At 39.7% G+C, this 17,513-nt stretch overlaps 1 protein-coding gene across 1 annotated transcript; it reads right to left on the reverse strand.

The window, feature by feature from the left end:
* Nucleotides 1–1,319: 1,319 nt before the first annotated feature.
* Nucleotides 1,320–16,214, reverse strand: LOC106534455 (coiled-coil domain-containing protein 37; the record flags this gene model as incomplete). The annotated part of the gene is given in 6 exon segments (XM_014031098.1): nt 1,320–1,498; nt 1,698–1,791; nt 13,579–13,781; nt 15,665–15,800; nt 15,922–16,076; nt 16,178–16,214. Coding segments are annotated over 6 exon segments (673 nt in total), but the record flags the coding sequence as incomplete, so codon positions are not given.
* Nucleotides 16,215–17,513: the final 1,299 nt, after the last annotated feature.

Raw genomic sequence — 17,513 nt, forward strand, 5'->3', positions numbered from 1 at the left:
CATTGGTGAATGCCACAAATTCTCCTAAATCACTCGTACGCACAATTTAAGAACAAATCTGTGCGTACGAACGGTTCTTGCATGAGGCCCATTCTGTCTGAAAGCAGGTGGAGATAACAGAATGACGTCTGCTACATGAGTGGAACAATAAATCATGTAAACATTAATTTGTTGTAGGCTGTAGATCTTAAGGATGTAAACGTTATTTTTTGTAAGCTGTAGATCTGAAGGTAAGTTGGAGCAGAGCTCTTATCTGCCTGTTAAACATAGCATTTATGCTAACATGATAACACCAGAAAGCTTTAAAATGGATATTGTTATTCCATTTTAACATAAATAATGTTATTATAAACCAGTGTAGACATGCTTATATTGATCAAAGTATTGTAGATGCTTATTTTTTATCAGTAAATATGATCTGTAGTTTGTACAGTATGTATTATAAGATACAGTCTCGTTTCCTTCATTAAAACAGTAAAAATGTCCCTGCAGCTTCTAAAAATGCTTTGATAAAATGTATAGTCAGTGAAGTAACCAGTCATCAGTTCATTATGGATCAATAATTCCTGAAAGTTGCGGGGAAAGTTAAAATATAGTAGTTTTCAGTGCTCTGTCCGCTCAGACAGACTAACTGCGCTGCTCTGTTTGGAACTATTGGGAGCTGAACCACGTGACCGCGTGTCCGCTGGTTCAAAGAGTGTCGCAGCTCTCTCTATAGGGCTCTGGGTGAATCCAGCAGGTCTGATCTCCTCAGAAAGACGTCTATGCCAGGAGTAAACTCCTGAATAGTAGCTGTAATTTACTAATAATTAATTAGTTATTACAAAAGGACTCAGACCACAGCTGATTCCACAGTTACACTTCCTTGTAGGCTGCTGCACTTTAATTTGTGAAACAACACAACAGGCAAATACATCCTCTGGTATGCCGGGTCCCTTCGTATACAGTATCATATAAATAATGATGGTGGGCCGCCATGACCAAAAATTGCCAGGGCCATTTTTGGTCCCAGTCCAGCCCTGCTGTAGAGGTTATGTTTTCAGTAGCAATGGTTTGTTTATCTTTGCACAAGATTACTCAAAAAGTTGTGGACAGATTTTCATGAAACGAAATTCTCATTAAATTCTGGTGGTGATCTGGCAACATCTGCCATAGTTTTACTGAGATGCCATATTTTGACAGCCAATCAACATCTGGCAGAACTTTGGTCCACTAATCACAGCTAAGCAGCTGCACACTCGTTTGCAAAACCAAGGGTCTTGGCAGAAGTATGCACTCAAGCAATACTGTATTTTTTCAAATGTAAGCTCAAGTCCTCATAATTTTTTATGTAAATTTCAAGTTTATTTTACACATAGGAATAATTTATCTCCTTCCTTTTTTACTCCATGTCATAAGAATCAAAGAGTTGTTTGAGTCATCTTCAGCAGGGATGTTGTCATCAGTGACTTCAACTCTGAGAAACAGGCAAACATCTGGGCATGAGTTTTCTCCCATTCTGAAAGAAAGTTGAAAATAGTTTAAGTTTGAACCCACTCTGTGTTGTAATATATTTTAATGTTTTATCCAGTGTCACCCCTAATAGCTGCAAACACTGGAGCCAAGAAGGTTTTCATATAAAGAAGCAAAAACTGACTGAAAATAAATTCAGAAATTAGAGGTAAAGTTAACTTCACAGAATAGGATCAGTAACATACTACTTTCTTTGAGACGGCCAAGGTTCTCTCCTGGTACCTCCTCATCCGTTCTTTCTGTTTTTCTTCCTGGTCTCTTTGCTTTTCTTCACGCTGCCTGCAAAATCAAATGAGGAACAAAAAAATCATACTATTGAAGGAATTTTTGGGGTTTTATTTAGTGCACTGATTGAAATCACACTACACAGTCTATTTTGTTTTATGATTGAAGTGTAATGACTGAAAATTGTGACTTATAATTAACTGGATGATTCTATTCTTAATAGCTACACGCCTGGCACCATATAACACATATGTGTACTTTTAGAATCATTAGGATAGCTTTGTACTTGTTTGTGGGCATGTCTCTGATCAAAATTATAGGGACCTCCTCCCAACCAATGATGTAATTAAAAGGCGGAGTCATGCCCTGAATCTGGATGTTATATGCTCTTGCCACTTCCTTGTTCAGGCTGATTCCTGGGTGCATTAAACAGGTTATAAGCAGAGTGCTCTGGTTTCTGTATAGTTACTCTCACACTCAGATTATGTCGCACATTCTCTCATGATTTCGCACACATCCTGGTAACGAATGCGTACTAATATCGACTTTCTTTCACTATCCAGGAAATGGTAAATTAAAAGTAAAAAGACGAAGCAACTGTTTTGGAGCTGTAAACACATGGAGCTACAGATTTAGACAGTGTGACTTGAGGTTAGTGTCTTATCGATCCTTCACCCCCTCCTCACTGATGAAAAAGTCAGCTGGAATGTGACGTGAGCGTTCACACTGCAGTCGCTTTGAAAACATCAGATATGAATCCAATTCAGGACCACATACTGGGTCGGATTTGAAAAAATTAAATTTATCATAAAATAATCAGATATGGGTCACATTTGCCTGCAAAGTGAACGTAGCCTTTGATCAGATATAGCAAATCTAAGGTGAATAAAGATTAAATGAGATTTTAATCTTAGGTATAAACAAAAATACAATCTGTTGGACAGGAGCTTGTTTATTTGTTTATACGCAGTGAGTTTACATAAACTTAACTAGTTTAACAGTTCACTTTGGAATCTGGATGAGACTGTGTTAAGATTTGAGCATTTGGTTAGGTTAGTTTTTTTTATTTACTTGTTTGTTTATTACTGCAAGCAAGGAAATAGTTTTATGAAGTTGCATCAGCTATAACCAGGCTTGACTTTGACTTAAATCTTCTGCAGGAGAAAAGAATGCCTTATTCAGACCAGCTGGACTTGTGTGAACTTACGATATCCCACTTTGGTGTGTGGGTCTAAATTAAAAAAGGGTGAATAAATATTCATCAGTAAAAGCGTTGTGTAAAAGATACCCCCACTCCCGCTTGCAACGTGTCTCCCTTCCCTCCTTCCCAGCTGCTCTCCTCCAGTCCTTTTAGTGAATTTCCAATGACCTGTTTAAGGCAAATTGATCGTTTTTTTTTTCATTTTCAGATAACTTGGAAATACATACGGTGGCACAAAAAGCTTGTACTTTTGAAATTATTTAAGCATTCAGTTGTCCACTGTAATTTCACCTCTGCTATATAACAGCAGCGGTGTTTCGCTTTATCTCTTCATATGATCCGTAATTAACCATGACACGGCTGGGAAGAAGTGAGGCTTACGTGTCTTACTGCGCATGCCTGATCAGGAAATCTGTGATCCACCTGATAGGTCTAGTAAGCAAACTGTGAACATGCATTAATCCTAAACCATTTACAGCTGGCTTGAATGAACCACACTGATTAAGCATGGCTTGATGTTAGAGTAATAGATTACAGTTGTTTACAAGTTAAAGGCTTGTTCAAGCTCAGCTTACAGCTGATATCCTGAATTTATAAATTGGACTTTAGCGAAATGAGCCCTTGGATTGGTTAAAGGTAGAAATCACTTTGAATGCAAGATTTAATGACCTTGGATGCCTGCCCCAGGCAGAAAGGTGAGATGTGTGAAAATAGTTGAGAGATGATGTCCATAGAACCTACACTCTAGGGCCCCATTGATGAAATTGAGCCAGAGCCACCAAAGAAAAAGATGGAAAGGATTCAGAGTCAACTTCTCTCTTCTATTTAAGCTGAAATCAACTATCAGTCCTGCTTTCTGCTACCTGACCCCTGCTAGCTTCCACCAGCTAATGCATCTAACATGACTTTGGTAATATTTTTCATGAGTTTGTTTTAGAAACATGCATGTATATTCACAACATTACTTGGTCTGGAAAAGAATAAGCTGTAGTTTACCAGGTTAAACGGTTCCAATTATTTGAGTTAACATTTGGTTGTCCTCTGCCAAGGAGTTTTCTGGGCTGTAAGCAGCCTAATTCCACTGATATGTGGAATTTTGAAATGTGATATGTGGAAAACTTTGCTTGTTGATAAATATAGAAAATCACACAAATAATTCACAGCACTAACGATGTGACATTTTTGTGTATTATTAAGTTATTTTAGATCAAGTTACTGTTTTACTTGCTACAGTCTATATTGACTTGAGAATAGTGTTGCCAACTCAGCCCCTCTGAAAAAAATCATCCTGAACGAGACACTTAAATTTGGATGAAAGTACAGAATATCCCAGCTAATATGAGACAGTTGGCAACCCTATTTGAGAATGTTTATTAGGTGTTTAATATTGTTTTTGTTCACCTGTCAGACCTTCAGTGATCAGAGCAGACCACAAATGTGAGTTATAGATAATAAACTATTATAATATGGTTCATATTCTGTCACCAACACCCACACAGAGTCACATGTACTAGTTTTTTATTTTACTTATTTTTTTGTGTGTAACCCCCTCCATCACCAATTCCCTAGGGGAAAACACTGGTTTTATTCCAATAGAAAAGTACTGATAAGAGAACCGTTAAAATTCCGGATCGATAAGCAATATCGATAAGAGTAGTAGTATTGATAAAACCTTAACGATACCCATCCCATTGTGTAAAGGTAATTTCATAGTAAACTAAATACATTTTTACTGTTAATGTTGTTTTGTCTGTGTATTAAGACTATTTTAAACCGAGCTGTGATGAATTGATCAATCCTAAAAAATTGGTGATAAATAGTAACATTAGGTTACCCCATAAAACAGAAGCTAACTTAATTGGTAGGTTGAAATAATAATAATATAATTCCTGGTCTTCTTATTTGACCAGCTTTATGTTTGGAGAAAAACATACACATTTAAAAATGACCTTTCTAAGTTAGAACAACTCCCCCCTCTGAACAGAAGGGATAGATAAATGGAGACGTCTCAGAGGAGGTATCTGTTGTGCTCACAATTCCATATTGATTGTGATGTACAAAAGAAATGTGGTTGGATTACATCATACACATGATTTGATACATCTGGATTTATTTGTACATAAAATGTTTTCTTGATTTTACCATACACCATGTTTCAGTAAGAAATCCACGCAAGTCTTTGTACATGCGGCCGCTGGGAAAAAAAGGCTGAATAATCCTGTCAAACTGGTGACGTGACCTTTCATCTTTTATCCACAATATCGTCTTGAGCTTTTGCTCTCATTTTCTCCTTTCACTCCACATCATTCTGTTTTATTTTGAAGCAATTATGAGGCATGGTGATGATACATGAGACTGTCGTTGTACATGTTACTGAACAGGTTGTTGCAAGCTTACCAAAGAGTGAGTGAGTGAGTTGATGGCACCAACCTTGCTTAAGGTCCTGTTACACTAGTTTTAGACAACTTATGCAAAACTATGAAATTTTTTAATGTCTGATAAAAGTTATACATTTGATCAGTTTGCCCAGCCATGTATCTCTATAACTCTAAGTAGTGATGACTTCATGAGATTCTTTATAAATAAAATAATTTTAATAAGGAATAAAATTCATGCCAAACTTCCTGCTACTGTCTCTGATTCTCTGTCAGATGAGGCAGTTTTAGTGTCACTAGAACCTGATTCATGTCTGGACAGTTTTTGCCCTGTTGAGCTCTCTGAATTATCTAAAATAGTAGCTTCATCCAAACCATCAACGTCTGCTAGATCCTATCCCAACCCAGAGTTGTAAAGTAACTAAGTACAAATACTTCTTTACTGTACTTAAGTAGAATATTTGGGTATCTGTACTTTACTTGAGTAATTATTTTTCAGCCTACTTTTTACTTCTACTTCTTACATTTTCACACAATTATCTGTACTTTCTACTCACTACATTTTTTAAAAAGGCCAGAAGTAGAAAGTCATTACTTTTATNTGGAGGCAGGGCATAAAAGCCTGAATTTTGCCTGAAACTCTCAGACTGAAGAAGTCTCTTGGAGAAGAGACGAAACGTTTCATTAAAGAAGAACCCATCCAGAAGACCTATACAATTTTTTTTCTTTTTGATTTTTTTACCTGGATTACTGAGATGCATCAGGACATAATCATTCAATAGTTTATAGAAACTCGTAATTACCTAGGAAAACTACAAAATGGTGTTGTGCTTTTAGAATCAGTAAGTAAAGGACCAATAAATTTCTTCACGTCAACTGATTTTACTCAAAATGTCCACAAATCTACTCATTCTCTTCATTAGACTTTTTATCAGGTTCTGACATATGGTACTATAGAGAGTAAGAACTTATTAATACATCCTCACAATCCTGTTCTCTCTGACCATTTTTTAATGGTAGATGACTTGAACTTATACTGCGCCTTATCAAGTCCTTTCAGACTGCAAAGCGCTTCAATCACTCATCCATTCACACACTGGTGGTAGTAAGCTACAATACACCCACAGCTGCCCACTGAAAGAGGCAGGGCTGCCATGCACCGAGCCATTGGACCCTCTGACCACCACCTGCAGGCAAGGAGGGTGAAGTATCTTGCCCAAGGACTCAATAACTGAAATGGATAGAATGGGGGATGGCAACTCACTGGTTACAATACGACTCCCCAAACCACTCTGCCACAGCCACCCATAATAATGTTTGAGCTTACATTAGCTGACTACATAGCCATTGAGAAAACATTTCATTATAGTAAATGTTTATCAGAGAATGCTATAACCAAAGTTCAAGAATCTCTTCTATTGTTATTTTCCTCTGTCTTACAGAGTAATACAACAGAGCGCAACTTAGCTGATCTTGTTGATAATATTACAACTTTAATGCAAACCTCTTCTTGAAATTGTTCCTCTAAAAAAAAGAAAGTAATCAGTCAGAGGAAGCTGACTCCTTGGTTTAATTCATTCAGAGTTATGTTCTTTAAAACAGGCATTTAAAAAACTAAAAAGAAAATGGCATTATACTAACATGGAATGAATGTATTTAACTTGGAGAGAAAGCCTGCTAACGTATGTATAAGAAAGCCCTTCATAAAGCTAGAACTGTATATTATTCATCTTTAATAGAAAATAATAAAAACAATCCCAGGTTTCTGTTCAGTACTGTAGCTAGACTAATGAAAAGTCCTCTCTGTTGAGCCATGTATCCCTATAACTCTACGTAGTGATGACTTCATTAGATTCTTTATCGAAAAAAATCAATTAAAGATAAAATTCCTGCCAACCTTCCTGCTACTGCCTCTGATTCTCTGTCAGATTAGACAGATTTATAAGTGTCATCCATCCATCCATCCATCCATCCATCCATCCATCCATCCATCCATCCATCCCCACTTCTTCCATTCAGGGTCACGGGGGTCACTGGTGCCTATATCCAGCAGTCACTATGTGAGGGGTAGGGTACACCCTGACAGGTTGCAAGTCCATCACAGGGCTATAAGGGTTAGAAGTGTCACTATACAGTAGAACCTAATTTATGTTTGGACAGTTTTTGTCCTTTTGAGCTGGCTGAATTATCAAAAATAATAGCTTCATCCAAACCATCAATTTGCTAGGTCCTGTCCCAACCAGACTGTTCAAAGAGGCATTTCCCTTAATGAATATCCATATTTTAGATGTACTTAACATATCTTTAATGAATGGTTATGTGCCGCAGAGCTTGTACTTTTACTCAAGTATCACTTTGTGGTACTTTATACAACACTGTCCCAACCAGACTGTTCAAAGAAGCATTTCCCTTAATGAATATCCATATTTTAGATGTACTTAACATATCTTTAATGAATGGTTATGTGCCGCAGAGCTTTAAGGTTGCTGTAATTAAACCTTTACTTAAGAAACCTGATCTTGATACAGGAGTTCTGGCCAACTATAGACCAATATCTCCCATTCATCTCAAAAATTCTTAAGAAAATAGTTGCAAATCAACTATGTGAACATCTGGATAGAAATAATCTATATGAAGAGTTTCAGTCAGGATTTAACATACAGTATTGTGAGATTGTTTTTGTTCTTCCCCTCCAGGAACAGATGATCAAGACAGGAGCCCATCTATCAAAGCAGTCAGTGCAAGTTTTTTTCTGTGTTTCAGACCAGGTACATGTGCCACTAATACACCGAATGAAAGTAAGTCACACACTTTGTGCTTCACCATCATCAATGCATGTGCCTTTACTATCACCTAACTTACACAGCATTTGACTACATACACTGATTTTGTAAATCATCTTTCAGTCTCGATGCATCTCAGTAATCCAGGTAAAAAATCAAAAGGAAAAAAATTGTGTAGGTCCTCTGGACGGGTTCTTCTTTAATGAGAGAGTTGGCACCAACTCTCAGACTGAAGAAGTCTCTTGGAAGAGAGACGAAACGTTTCATTAAAGAAGAACCCATCCAGAGGACCTATACAATTTTTTTCCTTTTCATCTTACAGTCAGTCTGTGGTAGATTTGATTTTAGCAGATACTAGTACCAACACTTAAGGATGTTCTAGATTCAGATTACTTTAAAAGGGTCCATTTTTCTCTTTAGCTTCTAAAAGACTGTTTGTCTTGCGATTTGTAATCTTTTTGGCTAAGCTGCCAAATTTCAAATATGAAAAAATAAAAGTTAAGTTTATTACAATTTAACATAATAACAATTAAACATTAGAAATCACTTCTTGATATTTTTATTTCAAAATATAAATATTTTAAACAAACAATAGATAAAGTTGCTTAGTGTCTGTATGCCTTAGGTTTTGAGCCAACAGCAGCTGCAGTCAGACCATTGTCTGAATTGATTTGAATTGCCAAAAAAATTAAAAAAATTAAAAAACCCGAATTGCAGTGCATTGCTGAATCGATTATTTTACCCACCCCTGTTTTGTCATTCAGCAAATTCTCTTACTGAGCGGAACAGCTGATGAGACCCGAGCTCCATGTGATGCATTCAAGTCCAAAGAAAACTCTGACTTTTTAAGTGTTAACCACATCTGATGCATATTACTGTGTGACTGGCACCCCACAGGTCCTGGTTTACTTTCTGCAGTACTTGTATTTCCAAGTTTTAGATTTGTCAGTTATAATCCTACTTCTGTGGGCTAATTTGTAGTTTACATGGTAAACTACCTCTCCTTGGGCTGCCACCTTATCGTGGTGGAGAGGTTTGAATGTCCCAATGATCCTAGGAGCTATGTTATCAAGGGCTTTATACCCCCATTAGGGTCACTCAAGACAAACAGATCCTAGGTGAGGGATCAGACAGAGTGCAGCCCGAAGAACCCTAATGATGATTGCCATTTGAATTGAGTGTTCCCTCGCCCGGACACAGGCCGTCAGGGCCTGACTCTGGATCCGGGCTTAGAGGTGGGGCACGTGTGTGTCAATATGTGCTCTTGGCACCAGGACACACTAGGCAGCAGTTTGATGATAGACTTTGTTGTTGTTCATCTGATCTGTGGCTGCATGTCTTGGACACTCGGGTGAAGAGAGGGGTGGAGCTGTCAACTGACCACTACCTGGTGGTGAGTTGGCTCTGATGGTGGGGGAGGATTCCGGTCAGACCTGGCAGACCAAACGTATAGTGAGGGTCTGCTGGGAACATCAGGCAGAGTCTCCTGTCAGACTGAGCTTCAACTCACACCTCCAGGAGAACTTTGAACATGTTCCAGGGGACATGGCAACTTTGATTCCGAGTGGGCCATGTTCCATGCCTCCATTGTCGATGCGGCTTACCTGAGCTGTGGCCGCAGGGTTGTCGGTGCCTGTCATGGCGGCAACCCTCGAACCCGCTGGTGGACACTGGTGGTCAGGGATGCTGTCAGGCTGAAGAAGGAGTCCTATCGGGTCTTTTTGGCCTATGAGAGGCTGCTGGTAGGTATCGGCAGTCCAAGCAGATCGCAGCTCAGGTGGTTCCTGAGGCAAAAACTCGGTCGTGGGAGGAGGTTGGAGAGGCCATGGAAAAAGACGTATGGCTTAGAGGTGATTCTGGTCCACCATCTGGCATCTCGGGGTGGGGGTGGGGGTCACCACCAGCACTGTTTATGGTGGTGATGGTGCGCTGCTGACCTCAACTTGGGATGTTGTGGATCGATGGGCGGAATACTTCGAAGACCTCCTCAATCTCACTGGCACGTCTTCCCATGTGGAAGCAGAGCCTGAGGACCCTGGGTCAGACTCTCCAATCTCTGGTGCCAAGGTCTTTAAAGTGGTTAAAAAGCTCCTCGGTGGCAGGGCACTGGGGGTGGATGGGATTTGCCCAGAGTTCCTTAAGGCTCTGGATGTTGTGGGGTTGCATTGGTTGACGCGACTCTACAATATCGTGTGGACATCGGGGGGCAGTTCCCCTGGATTGGTAGACTGGGGTGGTGGTCCCCCATTTAAAAAGGGGGACTGCAGACTGTGTTCCAACTGTAGGGGGATCACACTTCTAAGCCTCCCTGGTAAGGCCTATTCGGAGGTCCTGGAGAGGAGGGTCTGTCAGATAGTTGAATCTCTTATTCAGGAAGAGCAGTGTGGTTTTTGTCCTGGTCGTGGAACAACGGACCATGGGAGTTCGCCCAACCAATCTATATATGTTTTGTGGACTTGGAGAAGGTGTTTGACCGTGTGCCTCTGGGAGTCCTGTGGTGGGTACTCCTGGAGTATGGGGTACCAGGCCCTTTGATACAGGCTGTTAGATCCCTGTACGACTGGTGCCAGAGTTTGGTCCGCATTGCCGGTAGTAAGTTGGACTTGTTTCCGGTGAGAGGTGGACTCCGCCAAGGTTGCCCTTTGTCACTGATTTTGTTCATAACCTTTATGGACAGAATTTCTAGGCACAGCCAAGGTGTTGAGGGGATCCATTATGGTGACCTTAAGATCACATCTCTGCTCTTTGCAGATGATGTGGTCTTATTGGCTTCATCAGATTGTGATCTCCAGCTCTCACTGGAGCGGTTCGCAGCCAAGTGTGAAGCGGCTGGGATAAGAATCAGTGCCTCCAAATCCAAGACCATGGTTTTGAGCCAGAAAAGGGTAGCGTGCCGCCTCGTGGTCGGGGAGGAGGTCCTGCCCCAAGTCAAGGAGTTGAAGTATCTTGGATTCTTGTTCATGAATGAGGGAAGAACGGAGCAGGAGATCGATAGGAGGGTTGTTGCTGCATCTGCAGTGATGCGGGGGCTGTACCGGTCTGTCGTGGTGAAGCGAGAGTTGAGCCAAAAGGCGAAGCTCTTGGTTTACTGGTCGATCTACGTTCCTACCCTCATCTATGGTCACAAGCTTTGGGCAGTGACCAAAAGAACAAGATTGTGGATACAAGCGGCCAAAATTAGTTTCCTCCTCAGGGTGTCTGGGTTCTCACTTAGAGAAAGGGTGAGAAGCTCGGTCATCCAGGAGGGGCTCAGAGGAGAGCCGCTGCTCCTTCACGTCGAGAGGAGCCAATTGAGGTAGCTTGGGCATCTGGTTAGGATGCCTCGTAGGCGCCTCCCTGGTGAGGTGTACCGGGCACGTCCCACTGGGAGGAGACCCAGAGGAAGACCCAGGACACACTGGTGGTACTACGTTTCTCAGCTGGCCTGAAAACGCCTTGGGATTCCCCCCAGACGAGCTGGTCTAAGTGGCTGGGGAGAGGGAAGTCTGGGTTGTTCTGCTTAGGCTGCTGCCCCCGTGACCCGATCCCAGATAAGCAGAAGTAAATGGACGGATGGATGGACAGACCTGGTAAACTACAAATTAGTCTTTTTTCCAGACCAAGTAATGTTGTGAATATACATGCATGTTTATTAAAAAAACACGTAAAAATCTTACCAAACTCTGGTCCATTACGTTAGCTACATTAGCTGGTGGAAGCTAACAGGGGTCAGGCAGCAGAAAGCAGGACTGATAGTCAATCTCAGCACACATGGAAGAGAGATGCTGACTCTGAATACATGCCCACCAGCCCCACTCCCTTCCTCTCCCCTCCACTCCACCCCCTTTCTCATTTTACGTGTCACACAGAGTCAGGAGGAAAAGGAAAATACAATATGAGGGAAAAAAGATCTGTCAATAAATAGACAAATGAGAAAACAGGAGGGGAGAAAATGCAAAGTGGAAATATTAGAGATGAAAATGAATCAATGCCTGTTAAGAAAGGTGACAATAAATAAAAAAATACAGAATGAGAAAAAAAATCTATAATAAATCAAAAATGTATGAAATAAATATAGTAATTGAAAAACTTAAAAACAATAATAACAAAATTGGAAAAAAATTAAACAATTGTGATAATGTTAAATTATTATTAAAATTAGATAAATATATAAATATTATTTTATGTTGCACTCTATAATCAAATAATTGGTTGTTCTTTTTTTAGATGCAGTATTTGCCACATTATTTATTTTGTCAAGCCATTTATTTATTTCCAGTTAGTTATAGCAGGATTGGTCCTCCAAACAGAGTCTGATGATGAAGGATTATCCACAGACAATACTTTAGAGCAGTACAAGGCAGAGCCCTGTGTAAGCACAGACACATGCCCACTATTGTAGTGATGAGCACAGGGACAGGGATAATAACTATTTAGCAACACCTACTTTGGCAGAGTCTTGTGAAAGGGTTACTTCTCTAACAAGCTACATTGTACAAAAAAAAGAGATCAGCTCTGTCATCAGAAAACGTTAACAAGCTAGTCTGTCTAAGCAACTGGTTGATGGAAGATCAGGTTAAATGTGACTGTAGTACACTATATTGCTAAAAGCATTTGGTCACCCATCCAAATGACTGTGCAGCAGTGCACAAAGCAAGGTCTATAAAGACATGGATGGCAGAGTCTGGTGTGGATGAATTTGACTGACCTGCACAGAGTTCTGACCTCAACCTGATAGAACACCTTTAAGATGAATTGGAGTGGAGACTGAGAGCCAGGCCTTCTTGTCCAACATCAGTATGTGATCTCACTTATGCACTTCTGGAAGAATGGTCAAAAATCCCCATAAACACACCTCAACCTTGTTGACAGCCTTCCCAAAAGAGCTGAAGCTGTTCTGCAAAGGGTGGACCAGCGTCATATTGAACCCTATGTATTAGGAATGGGATGTCACTGAAGCTCATATGTGAGCCAAGGCAGGTGAGCCAATACTTTTGGCAATATAGTGTATGTTACACAAGTGCACTTGGCTATGTTAATTTGAAGTGCAGAAAAAATAGTTTGTTTCCTGTGGCTGTATATTGATATATTTTTTGATTTTAGACAGACATAAGAGTCAAACAGTAACTCATAAGACCTGTTTACTATACTGTTCCCACGTTTTGAGCACATAAATGACACTTAATGAGACATTAATGTTTTGAAACAAAATTACTTCTTTTAAACCTTTCTGAATATGAAAACCGGGAAAACAAAGAATCTTCAGACATGTTACGTTTCAGAAAATAAAACAATTTCAACATTTTTTGAAAGCGTGCATATTTACATTGCAAGCTTAAAAAATAAACTTTGTGACTATTTACAGCCCTAGAGTGTCATTAACTTAATCAAATTTTGTAATCAATTGACAGCACTAGTAATTACCTTCATTAGAGCCAGGGTTAGCTACCTTATCAAAATTTGATTGAAGGAAAGTAATCAGAACAAAGTTGATAAGAGATACCTGCTTCTCTTTTCACTGTCCTTGATCTTCTTAATCTTCTGCAGTTTTTCTTCAGGGATGCTCACCAGGCTCTCGAGCAGAGAGATTAGGAGGTTCTTAATGTTGGCCACTTTCTCCAGGGTGTTGAAGTTGGTTTTTCTGTCATCCACACAGCTGCAATGCACCTCTCCCACCTTCTCATTGAGAGCTTCTAACATTGCATTCTGCAAGACAAACATGCCAGCTTCTAATAATTTGTTTTATACATCTTAAGTCCTTCCAGATAAATGTAGCATCTGAAACTCAAGGATGATGCTGTCCCCACTATGCTTCACAAATAAATTTCAAATAGACTCAACAACATCTGTCTCAGAAAGATTCTCTACATTCACTGGCCAGACAACATTAGTAACATCAATTTATGGGAAGAAAAGATGGTGTTGGGTAAGGCATTCTCTACTGCCAACCAAAATCACCAGGCAGGCCCTCAGAGCAGTGGCGGCTGGTCACTAGAGGGCGCAAGGGCGGCACCTCCCCACCACTATTTTTTGGAACAGAAAAAATATAAAACGAAATAACAAAATAAAATGTATAGTAGAAATATCTATATATGGTTTAGATGTGTAAGATACATTTTTATAGTTATTAACGGATAAACTTTCATTTTACTCATGAATGTCCTGATGCATCTCAGTAATCCAGGTAAAAAATCAAAAAGAAAAAAATTGTATAGGTCTTCTGGACGGGTTCTTCTCTAATGAAACGTTTCGTCTCCCCTCCAAGAGACTTCTTCAGTCTGAGAGTTTCAGGCAAAATTCAGGCTTTTAAGCCCTGCCTCCATGTGACTGATACTCACATCACATGGCTATCGTTGACACCTAATTAATACCTATTGTTAACAGGAGGTGGAGTGATACTGGCAATAGCAGCACTGTAGGAGGGGGACAAGTGAAAACGGAGGCCTCCAACTCTGTTTAAAGATGGATGGTCTTTCTTCACAAAAATGACTTCTTTTACTCCTCTCTCAAACCAACGTTCCTCTCTATCAAGAATGAGAACATCCTCATCTCTGAAAGAGTGACCGCTGGCCTGTAAATGAGTGAAAACTGCAGAGTTCTGGCCATTAGATGTAGCTCGTCTGTGTTGGGACATTCTTTTGAACAGTGGCTGCTTTGTTTCCCCGATGTATAACTGGTCGCAGTCCTCCTGGCACTTAACAGCATATACAACATTGCTCTGTTTGTGCTGGGGCACTGGATCTTTGGGGTGAACCAGCCTTTGCCGTAATGTGTTTTGGGCTTTGAAAGCCACTGGGACATCATGTGTGGGACCAGTGGCCCAGTGTGTCCCCAGTGGGACACACTGGGACACCACAGCTGAATCTGAGAGGAGTTTCTCAACACTGAAGAGAATCCAGACTTTCCTCAGGTACAACATCACATCTCACTGCACTGACCATGCTCTATAGAGAAGAATCTGGTTAAAACATCCCTGACTTTAACCAGAGTCATGAAGAGATTTGGTTCTGTTACAGAAGGGCAGAATTTATGTACTAAAAACAAAAACACTACATGACATTGTAATGCTGTTATATTGTTTTCATTTGTTTAATAAATACACTGACGTGAAACGACTTAGTACAAGTTTGATTGCTTTTGGAGATATGTCTATTTTGGAGTTGTAGCCCCCCCTGGAGAAAAATCCACCAGCCACCACTGCCTCAGAGGCTGTCCAAAAAACACTTAGCAACAAAGCCTCGGCAGATGATAAAAAGATAGACTGTACTTGGATCTAACTAGACAAAATGGCCCAGGATAGAAAAGTTTGGTGTTCTAGCTTTGGCGGCTTAGACCCTGGGATGACGTGAAGGGCATAGCAGGGAAAAAGTATGACTATCTCCAAATTATCAGTTTATAAATATTTCAAAAATCAAAGATCCACTGATTGAAAGAACATTGATGGATGAGGAGTTTGCAGAGGTCCCATCAGTTTCAACAACTGTAACATCTGTTTCTATGGAACATGATCCTTTAGTGTTTAAAATAATTCCAATTATCTTTCAGCTTTGAGTAAAATGCACTCAAAGACAATGTAATTAGTTCCTTACTTGACTGTTTGTGCTCAGTGTTTCGTGAAGTTGAACCATCTGTTGAAGCTCCAAGCCTCTCTCCTTCCCTCTGACAATATTTTGCTTCATCTCATTTATCATCGGAAAGATCTGGTCTTCTTCTTCTTCTTCTTCACTTCAGACAGAAGCCAGTTTTTGATGTGATGAAGAGGAAAGTAGGAATTAAATTCAAATAATAGAAACGGACCCAAGAAAATGTCAAGATGGACCCAGTGTAAAAGGTGCAGAAAGCATACATCTCCCTCTTGGTTGTTGTTATGGACTGTCGGAGCTTCCTCAACTCTTCCTTCACCCTTGCAGAGTTAAGAATCAAGGATAGGTTCTGGTCTGTCAACTCCGTCATCAAATTCAAAAGCTGCTGGGGTTCAGTGAAGTAAAGCTCTGCTTCATCCTACAAAAAAGTAAGACATTGAGATGGTGAAACACCTCACTGTGAGCGCTGAGGACAAATACTCAGGATGAGTTCAAAAAGGAAATGTTAGTCAAACTGACCTCGGAGCTGTCAAAATCTACTTCACAGTTTTTCACTCTGGAATGAAAAAAGTTTTAGACTTATGAGATTCTTCAGGAACATTTAAGAAGATACCTGCACATATATGACCGCAAAATTGTTGGACAGTTTTGACAAAGAGAAAATATCTGTAATAATAGTTATTTTAGTTGTTTTATTTAAAATACGCGTCTGTAAAAATCATTCGACAGTTATTAAATACATACTTCATTTTCACAAGAATATGGCAAGATCAGACCCAATGATGCAGGCAGACTCGAGGAATCGAATGAAGAAATAGATTTTAAAAGGCCAGTGTGGCGGCTAAACAATAAATAAATAAATAAATAAATAAATAAATAAATAAATAAATAAATAAATAAATAAATAAACTAACTGGTGACCCAGGAAAACAACCAGGGCGAATCAAACAATGGATGAGGAAGTGGTGATGAAGGACAGGTAAAATAGAGCAGGGAAGAGTGGAGAGTGGAAACAGACTGATGTGAGAGTGTATCAGGAGAAGACAGAGCTGAGGAAAAGATGAGAATGAAAACAGAGGACAAACACCAGAGGGAGACAGAAACATGAGACACATTTACTTTGTGATGTGTTAGTCTTTTTAGTTTAGTGCCTCTTCAACAAAATCAAAGTAGACATTCAAATGGCCTTCAACACTTCCTGATTATTTCTTACGGAGCCCGCCGGGGGTCAGTGGTGAAAAAAGAAAAGCAGCCGCCCGAAATCCGTGCGCACGGATTGCTAAACTGAGAGCACAGTTTAGTAATCCGTGCTCACGGATTTCCAGTGGCTGTTTTTTTTTTTCTCCCACTGACCCCCGGCGGGCTCCGTAATTTCTCATCTGATCTGCCAATAAAAAACATTCATGTTTTAGTTACCATGTAAATGTGTAATGTGTTTGTTTGATAAACACACACAAATGAAAAGCAAGTAAGAGTGGAAGAAAATTGAACAACTGGTAGAATGAAAATGTAAAAATAGTGTAGGAGACACAATACACCGATTAGTGACAGATGAGGGGGTCAGGATTAAGTATAAAAATAAATTCCAACCAAAAGCTTTATTTTTTTAGAACATCTCAAAACTTTGTAAAAACTGTCACATAACTGATCAGTTCATATTACCATAAATTGTTCAAAGTAAAATTGTACATATACAGAGCAAAATATTGTGAGTAAATTCAGTGAGTGTGGTAAAATCTCAGTGAGTCAAGTTAAACAACTGTTTTGTTTTATCATGTATAGACTGGATTACTGTAATTCTTTATTATCTGGGCATCCAAAAAACTTTTTAAGTAGTCTTCAGTTAATCCAAAAT

Source organism: Austrofundulus limnaeus, unplaced genomic scaffold, assembly GCF_001266775.1.
Source record: "Austrofundulus limnaeus strain Quisiro unplaced genomic scaffold, Austrofundulus_limnaeus-1.0 Scaffold1176, whole genome shotgun sequence".
Classification (NCBI taxonomy): domain Eukaryota; kingdom Metazoa; phylum Chordata; class Actinopteri; order Cyprinodontiformes; family Rivulidae; genus Austrofundulus; species Austrofundulus limnaeus.